General features: G+C 45.4%; 1 protein-coding gene across 2 annotated transcripts in view; it reads left to right on the top strand.

The window, feature by feature from the left end:
• The window catches only part of ice2 (interactor of little elongator complex ELL subunit 2), a 95,054-nt gene that overhangs the window by 63,283 nt on the left and 13,065 nt on the right, over positions 1–18,706 (top strand). For both annotated transcript variants that reach the window (XM_060853906.1, XM_060853905.1), the window contains exons 12-13: positions 7,044–7,128; positions 16,580–16,630. In XM_060853906.1, the coding sequence (XP_060709889.1) occupies positions 7,044–7,128; positions 16,580–16,630 (136 nt within the window). The remainder of the gene's footprint in view (positions 1–7,043; positions 7,129–16,579; positions 16,631–18,706) is intronic.

Here is an 18,706-nt window from a genome sequence, read left to right as displayed (position 1 = left end):
TTTTCCCACATTGTAGGGATTTTAATGTAGCATTAAACTGACACTCCCATCCCCAGACTGCATTTGCCCAACCCTACAGAGTTTCATCACCCACCTACCCCCACCACTTGTTCCAACACACCCAATTCCCTAAACACTCTCCTTACGTGGTACCTGGCACTGTGGTGCTTTCCACAGCCTGTGCTACATTTCTAACCTTTCACATAATAACAGACTTTTGAACTCGAGAAAGAAATGGAACTCAAAAAGAAACTGTCCTATGACCTAAGATGTGTCTCTGATAGTATACTAACGCTCAGTGAAGGTCTGGTGCTAATCTGTTACCAAATTGGCGGGTTTTTATTTTAATCGGCCATTCCCAGGATGAGAGCGAGAGATCCCAGAGACAGCAGACCAAGTTCTCCAAGGTGAGATCTAGGCTTCACAGATGCACGTGGAGATCATTCAACGGCTGTTATCTGGCCTTGACATTCAACGCAATGCAAAATTCAGGAACTGCGTTAACCTGGAAGCTGTTATTCCCACTGTCACCTTTTACCCCATTGACTGATTTAACTTCCTGAGACCATTGTTGCCACTTTTGGAAGCAGTCATTTTTAAAAACAAAACTAGAGTCATCATTTTGTTCATGTTTGTTTGAAGACTTTTGTCCTGCAGCTCCACTTATTTGATAGAACTAGCGTCTGTGGCCCACTGACTGCCTTAGAAAGGCATGTGGTTTGGTTATCCCTAACTACCCTGCACTGTACGGGGCATGTGATGGTGTCAGGTACACTCCACATTTCTGTAGGTGCTGGAACCGGGCTTCCTGGTACGAAATGTGGAGTTGAGTATGAACACAAGTAACTAAATGTGAGGAGAACAGAATCCAACTTGACTGCTGCTCTGGTGAGTCATCCAGGTCAATACTTCAGTTTACATAACCTATTACTTCCACATGAATAGTTAATCAGTAGTAGTTGGACTAGTTAAAACAATCTTCATTGTTCTGAAATAATGGAAAGTAGTAATTAAAAGATCACACGATAGGAGGGAGAATAATACAGAATTAGGAAGTGGGAATAAGCTGGGGTGTGTAATGTGAATAGGTCATCTTAGACTAATAGGAGAAGAACAAAGTGTTTGACAATCTGGGAGCATCGAGTCCGTCAGGTCAGGTTGGTGATTCTCGTGCATGACTCTCTGAAGGCGGCTGAGCAAGTTGAAACAGGCGTTAATAAGCCTTCTCAGATCCCAGTGTTGATAAATAAAGGCCGAGAGTATAAAAGCAAGGAAGTGATGCTATACCACTACAAATCATTGGTCAGATCATGTTTTTAGTATTGTGTTCAGTTCTGGGCACCTTTATTTAAGGAGGGATGTTAAAGTCCTGGAGAGTGTGCAGAGAAGATTTACTAGAATGATACCAGGAATGGAGGATTTCAGGCACAAGAAATTGGGCTTATTTTCCTTGGAGTCAAAAAGTGAAGTGCTGGAAAAGCATGGCAGATCAGGCCGCATCCGTGGAGCAGGTGAGTCGATGTTTTGGGCATAAACCCTTCATCAGGAATTTGTGGGAGCGTGGTTTGGGATGGAGAAGGGGGCTGAGAGATAAATAGGACATTGGGGTTGTGGATGGACGATGGTGGGTGGGAAGGCGATAGGTGGATGCACGTGGAGGGGTGTTAGTGATCGGTGGGGAGGGTGGAATGGATAGGTGGGAAGGAAGATGGACAAGTCGGACTGTTCAAGAATTGGGAGGTTCGATCTGGGATGAGGTGGGGGGGGGGGTCGTAGGGAAGATAAGGAAACTGATGAAGTCGATGTTGATGCTGTGTGGTTGGAAGGTCACAAGGCTGAAAGATTAGGCGTTCTTCCTCCAGGCGTCAGGTGGCTTGGATTTGGCAGTGAAAGAGACCCAGGATTTACATGTCCTTGGCGGAGTGGGAGGGCGAGTTGAAGTGGTTGGCCACAGGGGCGGTGGGGTTGTTCGGTACGTGTCCCAGAGATAGTCCCTGAAACGTTTGGCAAGTTGGCGTCCCGTTTTCCCTGATGTAGAGGAGACCACATCAAGAGCAACGGACACAGTAGATGAGGTGTTTGGATGTGCAAGAAAATCTCTTCTGGATGTGGAAGGATCCTTTGGGGCCTTGGATGGAGGTGAGGGGGGAGATGTGAGTGAAGGTTTTACACCTCGTTGTGGTGGCAGGGAAAGGTGCTGGGAGTGCAGGGGTGGGTTTATTGGGGGTCGCATTGACCTTATTTTCCTTGGAACGGGGATGATTAAGAGGTGACCTTATTGAGGTGTCGAAAATTATGAATAATTTTGACAGGGTAAAGAAGGATATCCTGTTTCCACTAGTTGGCACATCAGTACTTGGGTGTTTACAGTGTCAAGACTGTCAGCACGAGAGTTAGGACTGGAATGAGGAGAAACGTCACTCAGTTGTTAGGATTTGGAATGTACTGTCTGGGAGAGTGTTGGAGGGGGATTCCGTAGGAGGTATGAATAGAGCTGAATATGTTTTTGAAGGTGATAAATTTAGCCGGCTATGGAGATAGGGCTGGAGAGTGGGACGAGCCGGGTAGCTGTTTCGGGAGCCAATGCAGACACCATGGGTCAAATGGCCTCCTCCTGTCCTGTAAAATTCTATGAAGCGAGTGAGAACCTGGCTGATTGGAGAGAATCCCTACAAAGTGCAAAAGGAAATGCAAGAGGCAGAGAGAGAACATGGGCAAGACTGATAAAGTGGAACCCAAAACACAAGCACCACTGTGCTACAAGACACATGGGTATGAAGAAATGACATCGGCGCAGCTTGCTCAGTTGACCCTGCAAAGTCCTCCTAATTTCAGCATGTGGAGATTTATGCCGAAATTGGAAGAAGTGTCTCATAAAATAGCAACAATCTGACTCAGTCACACACACCAAATCCACTTGGCAGCAAATCATTACCTGACGACTCCACCACCCATTGGGAATTGTGTCCCACTGCCAGGATAGACCTGCCCGCAGTGGGGGCACACAATGGGAACCAGTCAGGAGTGCTCAACATTGTCTCCATACTCCCTCGTGTCTTGTGATCAAGGTCTAACAACTAGCGAGGAAACTTCCTATTACTCACCACCTACTGCCCTCCCAGTGCTGATTAGATTAGGTTAGATTCCCTACAGTGTGGAAACAGGCCCTTCAGCCCAATTAGTCCACACACCAACCCTCCGAAGAGTAACCCACCCAGACACATTTCCCTCTGACTAATGTACCTAACACTACGGGCAATTTAGAATGGCCAATTCACCTGACCTGCACATCTTTGGACTGTGGGAGGAAACCCACGCAGACACAGGGAGAACGTGCAAACACCACACAGACAGTCGCCCGAGGCTTGAACTTGGGACCCTGGTGCTATGAGGCAGCAGTGCTAACCACTGAGCCACCGTGATGAATCAACACTCCTCCATGTTGAGCGCAACTTTGAAGAAGCTTTAAGGATGCTGAGAGCACAGGCTGCTGTCTGTTTAGAGAACTTCACTGAGTGGGGTCCCAGCGTCATTACTGACTGAGCTGACTAAGTCTGAAGGATAGATCTTCCAAACTGGGCGTGTGGCAAGTGACGGGATAAAAACCTGTTTGACCTTGTCCTCCGTGCTCCACCTGATGCAGATCCATGATAATGTTGGCCGGAGGGACCCGTGTTCTTGTAGGGATAAGGTTGATTCTTTGCAATAATTCGTGTTGTCTGCTCATATCACCCTTTGCTATGGGGTGGACTTGAAAATGATCAGCTGAGAATTGGGCACCTCGATGCACTTTGAGTCATCAGCTGAATTATTTTCAACCACCAGCTATGACGTTATGACTCATCATATCCTTCATCAGATCCAGTCAGGTATCAGTCACAGTTTGAGGCGTTGGGAGTAGAAGTGGGGACGGTCAAAGGGCATGCCAGGAGAAGGGTTGGATTTTCATTGCAAACTAAAAGACTGCAAGCAAGCAAGCATCCCTCACAAAACTGGCCAAACCTTTGGGGGTGAAATAGCTGTTGGGAATTTCAGCTAATTATCCCTCTTTTCCGAACCTCTGTAGAGGTTCCAAAAATTAATTTAAACTTTTGGAAGTAAAGATACTAAGGGACAGTAACACTTTGTAATAATTGATTTTTGTTTCTGTAACTTACAAAGAATGCTAAATTTTTCTGCATTAATGTAGCTGACAAATTTTAGTTCTGACTTTTTGTAAGTTATTTTCAAATCAGATTACTCTCAGACAGTGGACCAGAAACTCTGATTAATCCCTACTTTTATTGTGATGGCAGCATGGTGGCTCAGTGGTTAGCACAGCTGCCTCACAACGTCAGGGAGGCACCCGGGTTTGAATCCACCCTCTGGTGACTGACTGTGTGAAGTCCCTCCCACAGTCCGAAGGGGTGCAGATTACGGCGGATTGGCCATGGGGAATTACCCATAGTGTCCGAGGATGTGCAGGTTAGGTGGATTAGCCATGGAGAATGCAAGGTTATCCAATACTTGATAGGTGTGGGTTGGATGCTCTTTTTGGGTTGAGAGTGTGTTACTGTAAAAGCACAGCAGATCAGGCAGCATCTAAGGAGCAGGACAATTGATATTTCTGGCTGGAGCCCTTGATCAGGAATCCCTTTTTGGGGGTCAGTGTAGACTTGATATACCAAATAGCCTGCTTTCACACTGTAGCGATTATCTGATTCTGTGCTGCTATTGTCAGCTTCAAATTGGACCAGGCTTATTATTGAATATATCAAAGAATGTAAAGAATTTTTTATTAATTTTATTTTTAAACTTCCAACCACTCCAGCTTGTGACAGATCCTGGCTTTGCGATAGGCCAATGTGTATGATCTGAAACTTTTTGCAAATGAAGACTTTTCACGAAACAGATGCAACTTCTCGATGCCTGACTTGCGACTGCAGCCAAAGGGGAATCTCCCGTACACCAACACGCCTTAGCGTTGCTCCATGTGGGACTATACTTGACGTGCAGTGAAATTCCCATACACCGACAGGCCTTAGCGTTGCTCCATGTGGGACTACACTTCACGCACAGTGAAATTCCCATACACCAACACGCCTTAGCGTTGCTCCATGTGGGGCTACACTTCACGTGCAGTGAAATTCCCATACACCGACACGCCTTAGTGGTGCTCCATGTGGGACTATACTTGACGTGCAGTGATTCTCCCATACACCAACACGCCTTAGCGTTGCTCCATGTGGGACTACACTTCACGCACAATGAAATTCCCATACACCGACACGCCTTAGCGTTGCTCCATGTGGGACTACACTTCACGCACAGTGAAATTCCCATACACCGACACGCCTTAGCGTTGCTCCATGTGGGGCTACACTTCACGTGCAGTGAAATTCCCATACACCGACACGCCTTAGTGGTGCTCCATGTGGGACTATACTTGACGTGCAGTGATTCTCCCATACACCGACACACCTTAGCGTTGCTCCATGTGGGACTACACTTCACGCACAGTGAAATTCCCATACACCGACACGCCTTAGTGGTGCTCCATGTGGGACTACACTTCACGCACAGTGAAATTCCCATACACCGACACGCCTTAGCGTTGCTCCATGTGGGACTACACTTCACGCACAGTGAAATTCCCATACACCGACACGCCTTAGCGTTGCTCCATGTGGGACTACACTTCACGCACAGTGAAATTCCCATACACCGACACGCCTTAGTGGTGCTCCACGTGGGACTACACATGACGTGCAGTGAAATTCCCAAACACCAACACGCCTTAGTGGTGCTCCATGTGGGACTACACTTCACGCACAGTGAAATTCCCATGCACCAACACGCCTTAGCGTTGCTCCATGTGGGACTACACTTCACGCACAGTGAAATTCCCATACACCGACACGCCTTAATGGTGCTCCACGTGGGACTACACTTCACGCACAGTGAAATTCCCATGCACCGACACACCTTAGCGTTTCTCCATGTGGGGCTACACTTCACGTGCAGTGAAATTCCCATACACCGACACGCCTTAGCGTTGCTCCATGTGGGACTACACGTTATGTGCAGCGATTAACTAAACACCCGATCAAGTGGACCTGACTGTTCTCAAGCAAGTATATATACGAAAATATTTCGGAATTCTGTTTGCCGTGATTTGCATCTGCCACTCCTGATTGAGTTCTCGCAAATTGGTTGCCATAGTTGCCTTAGTAGCAGTAACTGCACTTCTAAATGACTTCATGACATGACATGAAGTTAAGGACTCCTCCTTCAACCTCTCCCCTCCATTGAGATGTGGTAACCCTTAGATTAAACCACCGTTAGTCATCTGCAGGTTTAAGGTGAGAGCAGAATGATACAAAAGTGACCTCAGGGTCAACTTTTTCTCGCAGACGGTGGTGCGTGTATTGAATGAGCTGCCAGAGGAAGTGGTGGAGGCTGGTACAATTGCAACATTTTAAAGACATCTGGATGGGTGTATGAATAGGAAGGGTTTAGAAGGATATGGACCGAAATGTCTGTTTCTGTGCTGTATGACTCTATGATTGTGGCAATAACTTCATTCCCCTGTCTGTTCCCTTCATCAACAATGGACCCCCTTCTTGATCACAAATCTAGCTAATTTACCCTTGAACATATTCACTGACTTAGCAGTTCCTCTGTTGGGATGCTGGCAAATGGAATGAGATTAATTTAGGATATCTGATTGGCATGGGCGGGTCAGACCGAAAGGTCTGTTTCCATGTTGTGTATGTCTCTGTGACTCTAATGAGAGAGTTAGCCTTATGATCTGGCGGGACTATGGCACCTTTACCTTCCTTCCACATCCATTGGCTGTCAAGCACTTTGACGTCCTGAAATCCTCTTCATCTCGCTTTCTGGTTAATGTGCAGCCTCCTATTTTGTTTTTAGAAACCATGTTTCCATGAACCCGAACAGAGAGATTCCATTCCAGAAAACGCTGTGAAACCTAAGGGTTACATTTAACATCCTGTCACTATTGGGTTTTCAGAATTTCAACCTTTTTTTTTTATCATTGACAGGTCACATTGATATCTTCACATCAAAATTGATTTTAATTGACCAGTTCCCAGCAATCTCCGTGGCGGAAAAGTTTGGATCCTTTAAGTAAGTGATTTTTCTGGTGTTTCAGGTTTTTTTTTAATGCATTAGTTGTTGCCTTGCACGTCCATACATGTCTCTCCTACAGCGCCCTATATCTCGCGTCAGGTTCCAGCCCCTCACGTTGCACCAACACAGCCTTAACCCCACCAGCCTGACTTTGACTGGATTAGTGGTATAGGATGCTTTTACTTGCAATGCTAAAGACTCTGTGAATGCAAGTTTTGGTCTTCTCTTCAGTTTCTTTGCAGCTGTTAATGTGCTGGAGCAGACTGTTGTCCTCGAATTCTGTCCTCAATTACTGAGCTGAAAATGATTCTTGTTTCCACGTCTACAATTCCAGTTAGGAATAGGAGGACCCCACTCAGCTTCTTAATCAGCTGGATCAGGACTGACTTACATCTCAACTTGATGTGTCCACGTTTATCCCTTCACACCAAATGTCAACCCAAAAAACTGTTCGTCTTAGTCTTGAAAACTTTTATTGCCCCAGAGAGAATTCCAGATTTCTACTCACCTTCAGGTGGCACGGTGGCTCGGGGGTTAGCCCTGCTGCCTCACAGTACCAGGGACCGAGGTTCGATTCCAGCCTCGGGCGACTGTCTATGTGGAGTTTGCACGTTCTCCCCGAGTCTGCGTGGGTTTCCTCCGGGTGCTCCGGTTTGCTCCCACAGTCCAAAAATGTGCAGTTTAGATGGATCAGCCGTGGGAAACGCAGTGTCACAGCATAGGGCGGGATGCTTTTCGGACAGTCGGTGTGGACTTGGGCCGAATGGCCAGCCTCCACACTTTATTCTATGAATAAAGAAAAATGCTTTTTCATTTCACTCCTGGATGGCACATAATTAGTGGTGTATTTTATTCCCTTATTCTTGATTTCCCCATCAAATTAAATGGTCTATCTACCTATCTCCTACTTTGAATGTCAGACAACTCCCCAACTTCCAGCACTCAAACAAATGCAAAATAATTAAAGGAAACATTCTCCATAATTCATAATTAAACCCTCTGTCCCACCAGAATGGTTACCAGGGCTTTGTATGCGACGCTCTGACCACCAGCTTCTAACCCATTTGTACCCAGCTGCCACCCTCAGTCCCTGCTCATCCTGATCCAGCAGTCATTCTGTTTTTTGCTGAGATGCTGTTTCTGTACACTTAGTAACCTCTACCTCAAATCCTCCCGCCACACCCACTCTCTACCGCCTCATTGCTGTCAGAATGCTGATCTGACAACAGTCTTAAATATCCTGAGGTTTCCTTAAGCCAAACATTAGAAGGAGGAAATGTTGTTGTCATCTTTGTTCCCTGCACACCCTACACCAATGTTGCACCCCTTCTGTCAGCACAGTTTGACCTGGCCCTTGGACATAACTGTTTTAACCTCGGCATCTCTGCTGACATGGAGTTTTGGTTATTAACCCTGCATTGAGTCCTGATCCTCCAATGACTTGGATTCAAAATTCTCACTTGTGCTTAAATTCCTCCTTGGGCCTTGTCTCTTCCTATCTCTAATTTTTTTTTCACTCATGAGGCCAGTATTTATTGTCCATCCCTAATTGCCCAAAGGGCAGTTAAGAGTTAACCACATTGCAGTTGGTCTGGAGTCACATGTAGGCCAGACCAGGAAAGGATGGCAGCTTCCAAACAACATTAGTGACCCAGATGGGCTTCCCCTGGCAATCGGCAATGGGAGCAGTCCTTCTATAAAGCCATGGTTGTATTCTTGTGCAACCCCGCATTATAGAAAAATCACGCTTCAGAAACAACTGCCAATTATAACTGCTTTACAACCAACACACATTTCAAAAGTTCTGCACTGGGAAACAGTGTCTTCAATCATCAACTGTGTTACAGTGAATTTGCATTAACAAATAGCAGAATGACGTATATTCCAGATGTTTTTTAAACTGATTTCAAATTCCGCTATCTGACATGGCAGGATTTGGACCCAAGTCCCTAGATAATTACCTGGATTTCCTCTCCCACTGCAACTCCCAGGTCCTATTGTACTCTATGCTACTTTCTCTTTCTCTCTCTCTCTCTCTCTCCCTGCCCCGCCCCCCCCCACCCTCCTCTAGCTTATCTCTCCACGCGTCAGGCTCTCTGCCTTTATTCCTGATGAAGGGCTTTTGCCTGAAACATCGATTTTACTGCTCTTCGGATGCTGCCTGAACTGCTGTGCTCTTCCAGCACCACTGATCCAGAATCTGGTTTCCAGCACCTGCAGTCATTGTTTTTACCTCGTTGATTTTAACCCAACTGCGAATCCTCTTGCAAGGATGCCTGCCTTGAAGAAGTTTTCCTCCTCTCTCTACAAGAATCTCAGGGAGTACTTCTCCCACTGCAACTCCCAGGTCATTTCCTCTGCCCTGAAGCTCTTCAACCATGTCGTGACTCTATGCTACTTTCTCCCCACCCCCACCCTCCCCTAGCTTATCTCTCCATGCTTCAGGCTCTCTGCCTTTATTTCTGATGAAGGGCTTTTGCCCGAAACGTCGATTTTACTGCTCCTCAAACGCTGCCTGAACTGCTGTGCTCTTCTAGCACCACTAATCCAGAACCTGGATTAATAGTCCAGTGACAATACCAGTAGCTCATCACCTCAACTCCTGACATCTCACAGGTTTGTAGGGCTAGAGGAGGTTATAGCGATAGTGGGGAGGTAGAGCTATAAAGGAATTTCAATAGGAGGTTGAGAATTTTAAATTTTGTTCTTTCTCTTCAACCCAGTTTTGGAGGGATTTCTTTCAGTTGACTTGAGTCTTCTCCTCATTTCGTATAAGCCCTCAGGTTCTCTAATCTCATTTTGTGATTCAAATTGACTTTATTTCTATTCTGAGGTGTTTATGAGGTATTCTGAACTAATGTCGCGAATACATTGCATCATAATTCAATTTATTCAGAACTTTTGTCTTTGGAGATTCAAATTCAAAAAAATAATTTACAGTTCATTTGTATAAAAATGAGAAATTTAAGGTAAGGAACCGTGAAATTCAGCAGAAGTGAACGTTTTGGAATGACAGATATCTACAGTGGAAGAGGATGCTGCAGTGATCTCAAAAGGAGGTTACGATGATCTTCTAATGATCATTGACATTTCCCAGTCAACCAAATGAAGTTGATTGTCGGGAACTGCTTATTGGAATTTAAATGATCGGAAGTGTATAAAGTTGATGGGAAAGCCACACAGGAGGAAAGAAGTGGGCGGCACGGTGGCACAGTGGTTAGCACTGCTGCCTCACAGCGCCAGAGACCCGGGTTCAATTCCCGAATCAGGCGACTGACTGTGTGGAGTTTGCATGTTCTCCCCGTGTCTGCGTGGGTTTCCTCCGGGTGCTCCGGTTTCCTCCCACAGTCCAAAGATGTGCGGGTCAGGTGAATTGGCCATGCTAAATTGCCCGTAGTGTTAGGCAAGGGGTAAATGTAAGGGTATGGGTGGGTTGCGCTTCGGCGGGTCGGTATGGACTTGTTGGGCCAAAGGGCCTGTTTCCACACTGTAATCTAATCTAATCTCGAAAGTCTTGCTTCAATTTTATAGAAACAAAATCAGAAAGTGCTGGAAAAGCACAGCAGGTTTGGGAGCATCTGCGGAGAGAACATAGAACAATACAGCGCAGAACAGGCCCTTCATCCCTCAATGTTGCGCCAACCTGTGAACTATTCTCAGCTCGTCCCTCTACACTCTCCCAAAATAATCCATGTGCTTATCCAAGGATTGTTTAAATCTCCCTAATGTGGCAGAGTTGATTACATTGGCAGGTAGGGCATTCCACACCCTTACCACTCTCTGAGTAAAGAACCTCCCTCTGACATCTGTCTTAAATCTATCACCCCTCAATTTGTAGTTATGCCCCCTCGTACACACTGACGTCATCATCCTAGAAAGCAGAGTTGCGTTTCAAGTCCAGTGACCCTTCCTCAGCACTGATTGTATAAAACCTAGGTAAGGCTGCCCCTGGGGTATTGTGTACCGTTTTGGTTCCTTTACCTAAGAAGAGGTATACTCATCATCAAGGTTCAATTAGACTGATTTCCGGAATGGTTGGACTTTAACTTGAGGTGAGATTGAAAAAAATGGAGTCTCCGTCCTTGTGTAAAGAAGATTGAGAAGCCGTTTCATTAAAAACCTGGTAAATTTTTCAAGGATTCAAAGGGGTAAATGCAACTATAGTTTCCCATAGCTGGGTAGAGTCTAGAACCAAGGGACATTGTCTCAGAATAAAGCACAAACTAATTTGGACTGAAGTGGAAGGAATTGCTTTTCAGAGAGACATAAATCTTGAGAATTCTCTTACTCAGCGTGTGGTAGATACTGTCATAAAAATGATCAGGAGGGAGATTAACAGGGATTAACAGGTGGCTCAGTGGATAGCACTGCTGCCTCACATTGCCCGGGACCTGGGTTCGATTCCATCCACAGGCAACTGTCTGTGTGGAGTTTGCACATTCTCCCCGTGTCTGTGTGGGTTTCCTCCCACAGTCCAAAGATGTGCAGGTTAGTGGATTGGCCATGGGGAATGCAGGGTTACAGGGATGGGATGGGCCGGGGTGAGATGCTGTTCGGAGGATTGGGATCAACTCAATGGGCCGAATAGCCTGTTTCCACACTGTAGGGATTCTGTAAATAGATTTCCAGTAACTAATGGCATGAAGGGTATAAGAGAGGAGAGCGAAAGAAAATTACTTCAAGGAAGATCAGCGCCTCTTCAACTTTTTCTGACTGTGACCCCGTGTTTGCAATTTGTCACAACCAATCATTGAGAAGACTGAATGTGTTGAGGTGTGACAATGAGAGCAGGAGTCTGTTAGAGAGGGAGCACTGCTGTTAGAGCTCAGTCAGAGATCCATGGTTATCTGAGATTGAGAGCCCAAGGCCTTAGGTCAAAACCCCACTTCAGGTCTGAGGCCCCACTTTGGGAATCCCTGAGGTAGATGATCGGCTGTGATCTCGAGTGGGTTTGAGGGGGCTACTTCTGCCCCTATTTTTCAATGTAGGAAGCTAGGAGAAACTCTGAAGGTGTTTGTTGACCCGTTAATTGCCATTTCATAGTCACAGAGATCTACAGCATAGGAAAAGGCCCTTCATCCCATCGAGTCTGCACCAGTCGAAACTAATCACCTATTCTAATCCCATGTTCCAGCATTTGGCCCATAGCCTTAGAATTGCAAGTGCACAAGTAATTACTATTTCAGTGTGATGAGGGTTTCTGCCTCTCCCACCCTTACAGGCAGTCAGTTCCAGATTCCCACCACCCTCGAGGTGAAAAAGTTGTTCCTCAAGTCTTCTCTAAATCTATGCTCCCTGGTTCACTGATCGCCTCCCTCCCCATCAAGGGGAAATGTTCCTTCCTGTCTAACCCATCCATGTCCCTCATAATTTTCTACATCTGAATCGCATCTGCTCTTGATCTCCTCTGCTCTTGGGTACACAACCCCAGTCTGTCCAATCTCTCTGCATAACTGAACCTCTCCAGCCCAGGTAACATCCTGGTAAATCTCCTGTGTGGTCTCACCAGTGCTACTGTATCCCTCCTTCAGTGTAGTTACCACAGCAGTGTAATGACAATGCCACTGAGCTAGTAAATGGAAACCATAGACTCTGAAATGGCCCAGCGAGTCACATTGCTAAAAGAACGCCTTTGTCATCGGTAACACTTGGAGACATTTTACACACAATTGGTAGTAATTGATTGTATTGCTGGTGGCTATCATTTTGCCACATGCCATACAGCGCTAGAAGATTATGGAACATGCTGCTATATAAATCCTAAAAGCTGTACAGCGTGGAAAGAGGCCATTCAGCCCATTGAATCTGCACTGACCCAAAAACCCACTCCGCTACCCCAATTCTGTAACCCTGCATTCCGTATGGCTAATCCTCCTAGTCTGCACTATGGGAAATTTAGTATGGCCCATCCACCTTACCTGCACATGTGGGAGGAACCCAGAGCACCCGGAGAAAACCCACACAGACATGGGGAGGAAGTGCAGACTCCACACAGATAGTCGCCCGAGGATGGAATCAAACCCAGGTCTCTAGCGCTGTGAGGCAGCAGTGCCAACGCTGAGCCACCTGCGGTGGCAAGGGTAAGGGTGTACTTTGTTGAATCTGATCCTGGGGTTGGTACAGCTCAGCAGGTATCTCTCTGTAGTTTATAGCTACAGCCCTTCCGTAGGATTCCTGCAAAATTTCCTGAGACTTATTTTTAAATTAAGAATATTGGGGGACGCACACAGTCAATGGACAAAGCCTTCTCACAGCGACAGAAATTGTTGGCAAAACTCTGCCGGTCTGGTAGCATCTCTGGAGAGATTTCGGATAGAGTGACTCTTCCTCAGGAGAGAGAGGAACAAAACTCGGCATGCCTAGAAGCGATGTGACCTTGTTAGAGTTAGCCAAGCTAGTAAGCACAATGGTGAAAGCAAACACTGAACACTACTTCAACTCAAAGTGCCAGTGGGACAAGGAACCTGTTGGGCTGGGTCAAATGACTTAAAGCTAAGTAACGATGATGTCAGAACGTATTAAGTGCAGAGCGATGCAGGTTTGAGCAGTGGAGGTACCAACCCCGTGAGGCTGTCTTAAACCTGTGTGAGATGAACAGTTGCTTTTCTGGCCTTATCTGTATTGATATTTTGAGCCTGCAAGGGTTATTGCTGGCTCAGTGTTAACAATGATCTTGAGGCATTCCTTTGTGGCAGCTGCTGTTAACAATAAAAATGAGTACTGGTAATGATTTATGGCACAGGACTACTGCTTTCAGAAACAACGGTAAAAGACTTAGTAAAAGAAGTCTTGCTTTTCAGAAGATGCTGTTCTGTGTAGCATAGTATGAGAACAAGGGCAGTGCACTTTGGTAGAAAGATGTGCGCAATCCTGCTGTCACAGACTAATTGGTGCGTTAAGCATGTGCACCTCCACTGACACAGACTCTCAAAGTCTCCCAAAATGCTACCGTGCATTTTCACAATTTGATGAGCCTTGGCAAATGAGGTTAAGGATAATCCAAAGGTCCTACAGGTATATTCAGACCAAGAAAGCAACTAGAGAGATTAGGGGCCCCTGAAAGATCCAACAGGTTGTCTTTGTGTTGAACCTCCAGAGATGGGAGAGATACTCCATGAATATTTTGTCAGGTTTTTTTTATTGTGAAGAAGTGTAAGCAAGGGGTCTCAAGGCGATAAATATTGATGTTTTGAAAACAGTTCACCTTACAGAAGAGGAAGTGCTAGAGGTCTTAGAAGACATAAAGATGGATAAATCTCAGGGACCTGATGCAGGAGTTTGTGTAAATTTGCAGAGGAAATTGTGGGGTCCTTTGCAGAAATGTTTGTGTCATCTATAACCAAGAGTGAGGTGCCTGATGACTGGAGAGTGACTAATGTGCCTTTTGTTTAAGAAGGGGTGCAAGGAGAGATATAAGGAGAAGCCTGGGAACTATAGATGTGTGAGTCTGACTTCTGTGATGGGTAAGTTGTTGGAAGTGATTCTGTAAATAGGATTATTTTGTATTTGGAGAGGCAATGAATGATTAGGGATAGTCAGCAGGGTTTTGTGCAAGGGAAGTTGTGTCTGTCAAACTGGATTGAGTTATTTGAGGAAGTAACCAAGAAGATTGGTGAGGGCATGAGGTGTTATTTGCTTGGACTTTAGTAAAGCCTTTGACAAGGTTCTGCCTGGTAGGTTAACTGGAAAATGTAAATCATGGGTTTCAAAGTCATGAATTTGGACAAACCAGTTCTGGAGAGCTGTTTTCTTTAGCAAAAGGAGCTGGTGTCAGAGGACACAGATTTAAGGTGATAGGTCAAAGCAGGAATTGTGATTGGTGGAAAATCTTAACTTTTGTACCAAGTGTTTAACATTTGGAACAGGCTATCTGATTGGGTTGTTTTTCAATGGAATTGGATAAATATCAGAAGGTTAAATACTTGAAGCACTGCAGGGAAGGCATGGGTATGGGACTGGGCAGGTTAGTCTGGCAGAGAGCCAGCATGAAGCAAAGAGGCTGAGTGGCCTCTTTCTGGGCTGTAGCTACGCTAGGATTCTATTCTATGGTCACTTTAATAACTTTAAGCTGACCACTGTTCATGATGAATGGGGTAAAACAAGTGAGCAGAGCCAACTGGATACAAAGTTGGAGATACAGGAGGTAGAGAGTGATGGTGGAGGGTTCCTTTTTGGACTGGAGGCCTGTTGACCAGTGTGTTCCACAGGGCTCAGTACTGGGTTCACTTTTGTTGTCATTTCAATGAGAATATAGAAGACATGGTCAGCAAGTTAGCGAATGACACCAAAATCAGCCTTGATGTGGAGGTGTCAGTGTCGGTCTGGGGTGGACAAAGTCAGAAGTCACATGACACCAGGTTGCAGTGCAACAGGTTTATTTCTGATCACAAGCTTTTGAAGGGCTGCTCCTTCATTGACAGGGAGGAAGGTTATTGGGTCAGTGGGTTGAAGAGTGGCAGATGGAGTTTAATTTGGATAAATGTGAGGTGTTGCATTTTGGTAAAGCAAACAAGAGCAGGACTTATACAAAAGAATAGGGCCTCGGGTAGTGTTGTAGAACACAGAGACCTAGGGGTTCAACTACATCCTTCTTTGAAACAGCATCACGTCCCGATTGGGTGGTTGACGCATTAAGCATGCTTACCTTCATTGGTCAGACCTTAGAGTCCCAGAGTTGGGACGTCATGTTGAGGTTGTAAAGGTTGTCGGTGAGGCCTCTTCTGGAGTACTGTGTTGAGATCTGGTCACCCTGTTACAGGAAGGGCATTGGCAAGCTGGAGCTGGTTCAGACGCGATTTCCCAGGATGTTGCCAGGGATGGAGGGTTTGAGTTATAAGGAAAGGTTGGATAGGCTGGGACTTATTTCACTGGAGCGTAGGAAGTTGAGGGGGTGACTTTATAGAGGTTTATAAAATCATGAGGCAAGTAGATCAGGTGAATGGCAGGTGTTTTTTTTTCTGTAGGGTGGGGGGATTTCACAACAAGGGGGTATACCATTTAAGGTGAGAAGAGAAAGATTTAAAAGAGGCACAGCAATTTTTTTTCTAACACAGTGGTTCTTGTGTGGAATGAATTTCTAGAAGAAGTGGTGGACGTGGGCAAAGTTACAATGTTCAAAAGGCATTTGGATATGTTCATGAATAAGAAATGTTTGGAGGGATATGAGCCAAGCACAGGTAGGTGGGGATTAGTTTAGTTTGGGATTGTGGTCAGCATGGACTGGTTGGACTGAAGGGTTGGTGTCCATGTTGTGTGACTGTGTTTCTTTGCCAACCATTATGTATCAATGTGTTGTGTGATTAGCTTTATTTCCCCGAATATCTGCCCCGTGAAGCTGGTGAGACGGTCTGGGCAGAAGCATCATCTGCTTTAGACTCTACAACACGTTTGATTTCCAATGTCCTGTCTTCGTTTGTCTAAATGGTATTTCTTCTCCTTTTATTCACAGCCCTTTAAATTCATTAAACATCCTGCACAATGTACTGAGAAAGGTTTCAAGGTGAGTACCTGCCTGTGCGTCCGTGGCTGTAGAATGCTTTTCAAGACACCATTGTTGTGGATAAAGCCAACAGCTATTGCTCATCCCTCAAGCTCCCTTTTCTGTATTATTTGCTGCCGAAAGTATTTTGATGCTCAAAATGTCCACACAGTGATGGACGCTGTTCTGTCTACACTTTAACCAATATAATGGTCATTGATCATTTTGAGAAATCGTTGCATTGGCAGCGTATTGACAGGCATATACTCACTGACATTTGTTTTGCCCCATTCATCATGGGTAGTGGTCAGTTTAAAGTTATGCGTTATGGAAATGACCATAGAATGGTTACAGCACAGAAAGAGGCCATTCAACCTCTATGCTTTATGCTGGCTCTCTCCCAGAATAACTTGCCCTGTGCCATTCTCGCGTCCTCCCTGTGGCACTACAAATATTTACCCTTCCGTTAATTATCCAATTCCATTGAAAACCGACCCTATCTGACAATATGTTGCACATCTTAAAACCCTTGTTGCCTAAGTAAAGATTTTCCTCAGGTGGCCATCCCTGTATTTATCTATCACCTTAAATCTGTCTCTTCTAGCACCAGTTCCTTTTGTCAAAGAAAACAGTTCTTCTTAACTGGTTTCTTCACACCCTTAATTTTGAAGTTAAATCAAATGAAGTTAAAAGTTTTTCTTAATCTTTTCTCCATATAGGGCTCTCATCTTCTCTGTCCTTGTAACTGAAGTGCGTAGATCACCCTCTGAAATCCTGCCTAGACTGTGGTGCCCAAGGCTGGCTGCAGTATGTCAGTTATGGCTAAACAAGTGTTTCATAGGAACACAGGAGCAGGCTTGAGCCTGCTCCGCCATTCTAAGCAATCATGGCTGATTTGTGCCCCAACTCCATACTCCTGCCTTTGGCCCCTTAATATCTTTGTTTAACAAAATATTAGCTATCTCAGACTTAACATTAACAAACTGACCCAGCATCACTTGCCATTTAGTGGAAGAGTGTTTCAGATATCCACCACCCTTTGTGTGCAGAGGTGTTCCCTGACATCTTTCCTGAACTCTCTGGCCATAATTCTCAGACCGTGTGCCTCGTTCTAGAATTCCAAACCAGTGGAAACAGTTTACTTTTATCTCCCCTGTCTTTTCCTTTTAACATTTTAAAGATTTTGATCAGATCACCCCTAAACCTTTTATATTCTAGAGAAAACAGGCCTAATTTGTCCAACCTCTCCTCACAACACAATCCCTGAAGTCCAGGTATCATGCTTTTATAGTTTTATGTGCTTTATTTTACCTCTGTGGTCTTCTTTATAAAGTCTTCTATACTTTATTCATTACATTTTCAACTTGTGCTGTCCCCTTCATTAATTTGTATGTGCATCCCTGGGTCCCTCTGTCCATGTGCCCCCTTTAGAATTGTATCCGTTTATCTCCAATTGCTTCTCCTTGTTTTATCAGCTAAAATGAGTCACATCGTGTTTCTCTGCATTCGTTTTTTTTTACCATTTCCATGTCATTTTGTGTCTTCCTCCCAGTTGACAGTGCTTCCAAATTTGCATCCTCCACCATTCCAAAGTTGTGCCCTGGCCAACCAAGTCTAGGCCATCAGTACATGTCAGGAAAAGCAGGGGTTCTGACACCGGCTACTGGGGAGCCCCACCTGGATGCAGTCCTCTATTCCAAGAAGAGATTCCACCACAGTATGATCTCCTGAGACTCAGACAATTTAGTCCCCATGCTTCGATGTGCAAGTCCCTGTAAGCCATATGAATCCACTTGTCCATGACAGTGCTCCTAGTTATCCAGCAACAATCAAAGGAGGTTAATTAAAGCAGGGACAGGAAAGCCATTAAAGTACCAGACAGTACGTTCGTTCTCAGATTCCGATAACTTAATCTGTACTGTCAGCAGCCTTCCCGCTCCCCCCACCGCCCCACACTATTGCATAAATGTTGTTCCCTCCACACCTCACATCAGCTCTCATGAAGAGTCAACAAGGCAGAAGTGGGTACTGCGGATGCTGGCGATTAGAATCAAGATTAAAGTGGTGCTGGAAAAGCGCTGCAGGTCAGGCAGCAGC

Source organism: Hemiscyllium ocellatum, chromosome 42 (genome assembly GCF_020745735.1).
Source record: "Hemiscyllium ocellatum isolate sHemOce1 chromosome 42, sHemOce1.pat.X.cur, whole genome shotgun sequence".
Lineage (NCBI taxonomy): Eukaryota > Metazoa > Chordata > Chondrichthyes > Orectolobiformes > Hemiscylliidae > Hemiscyllium > Hemiscyllium ocellatum.
This window is presented reverse-complemented; position numbering and strand designations above follow the sequence as displayed.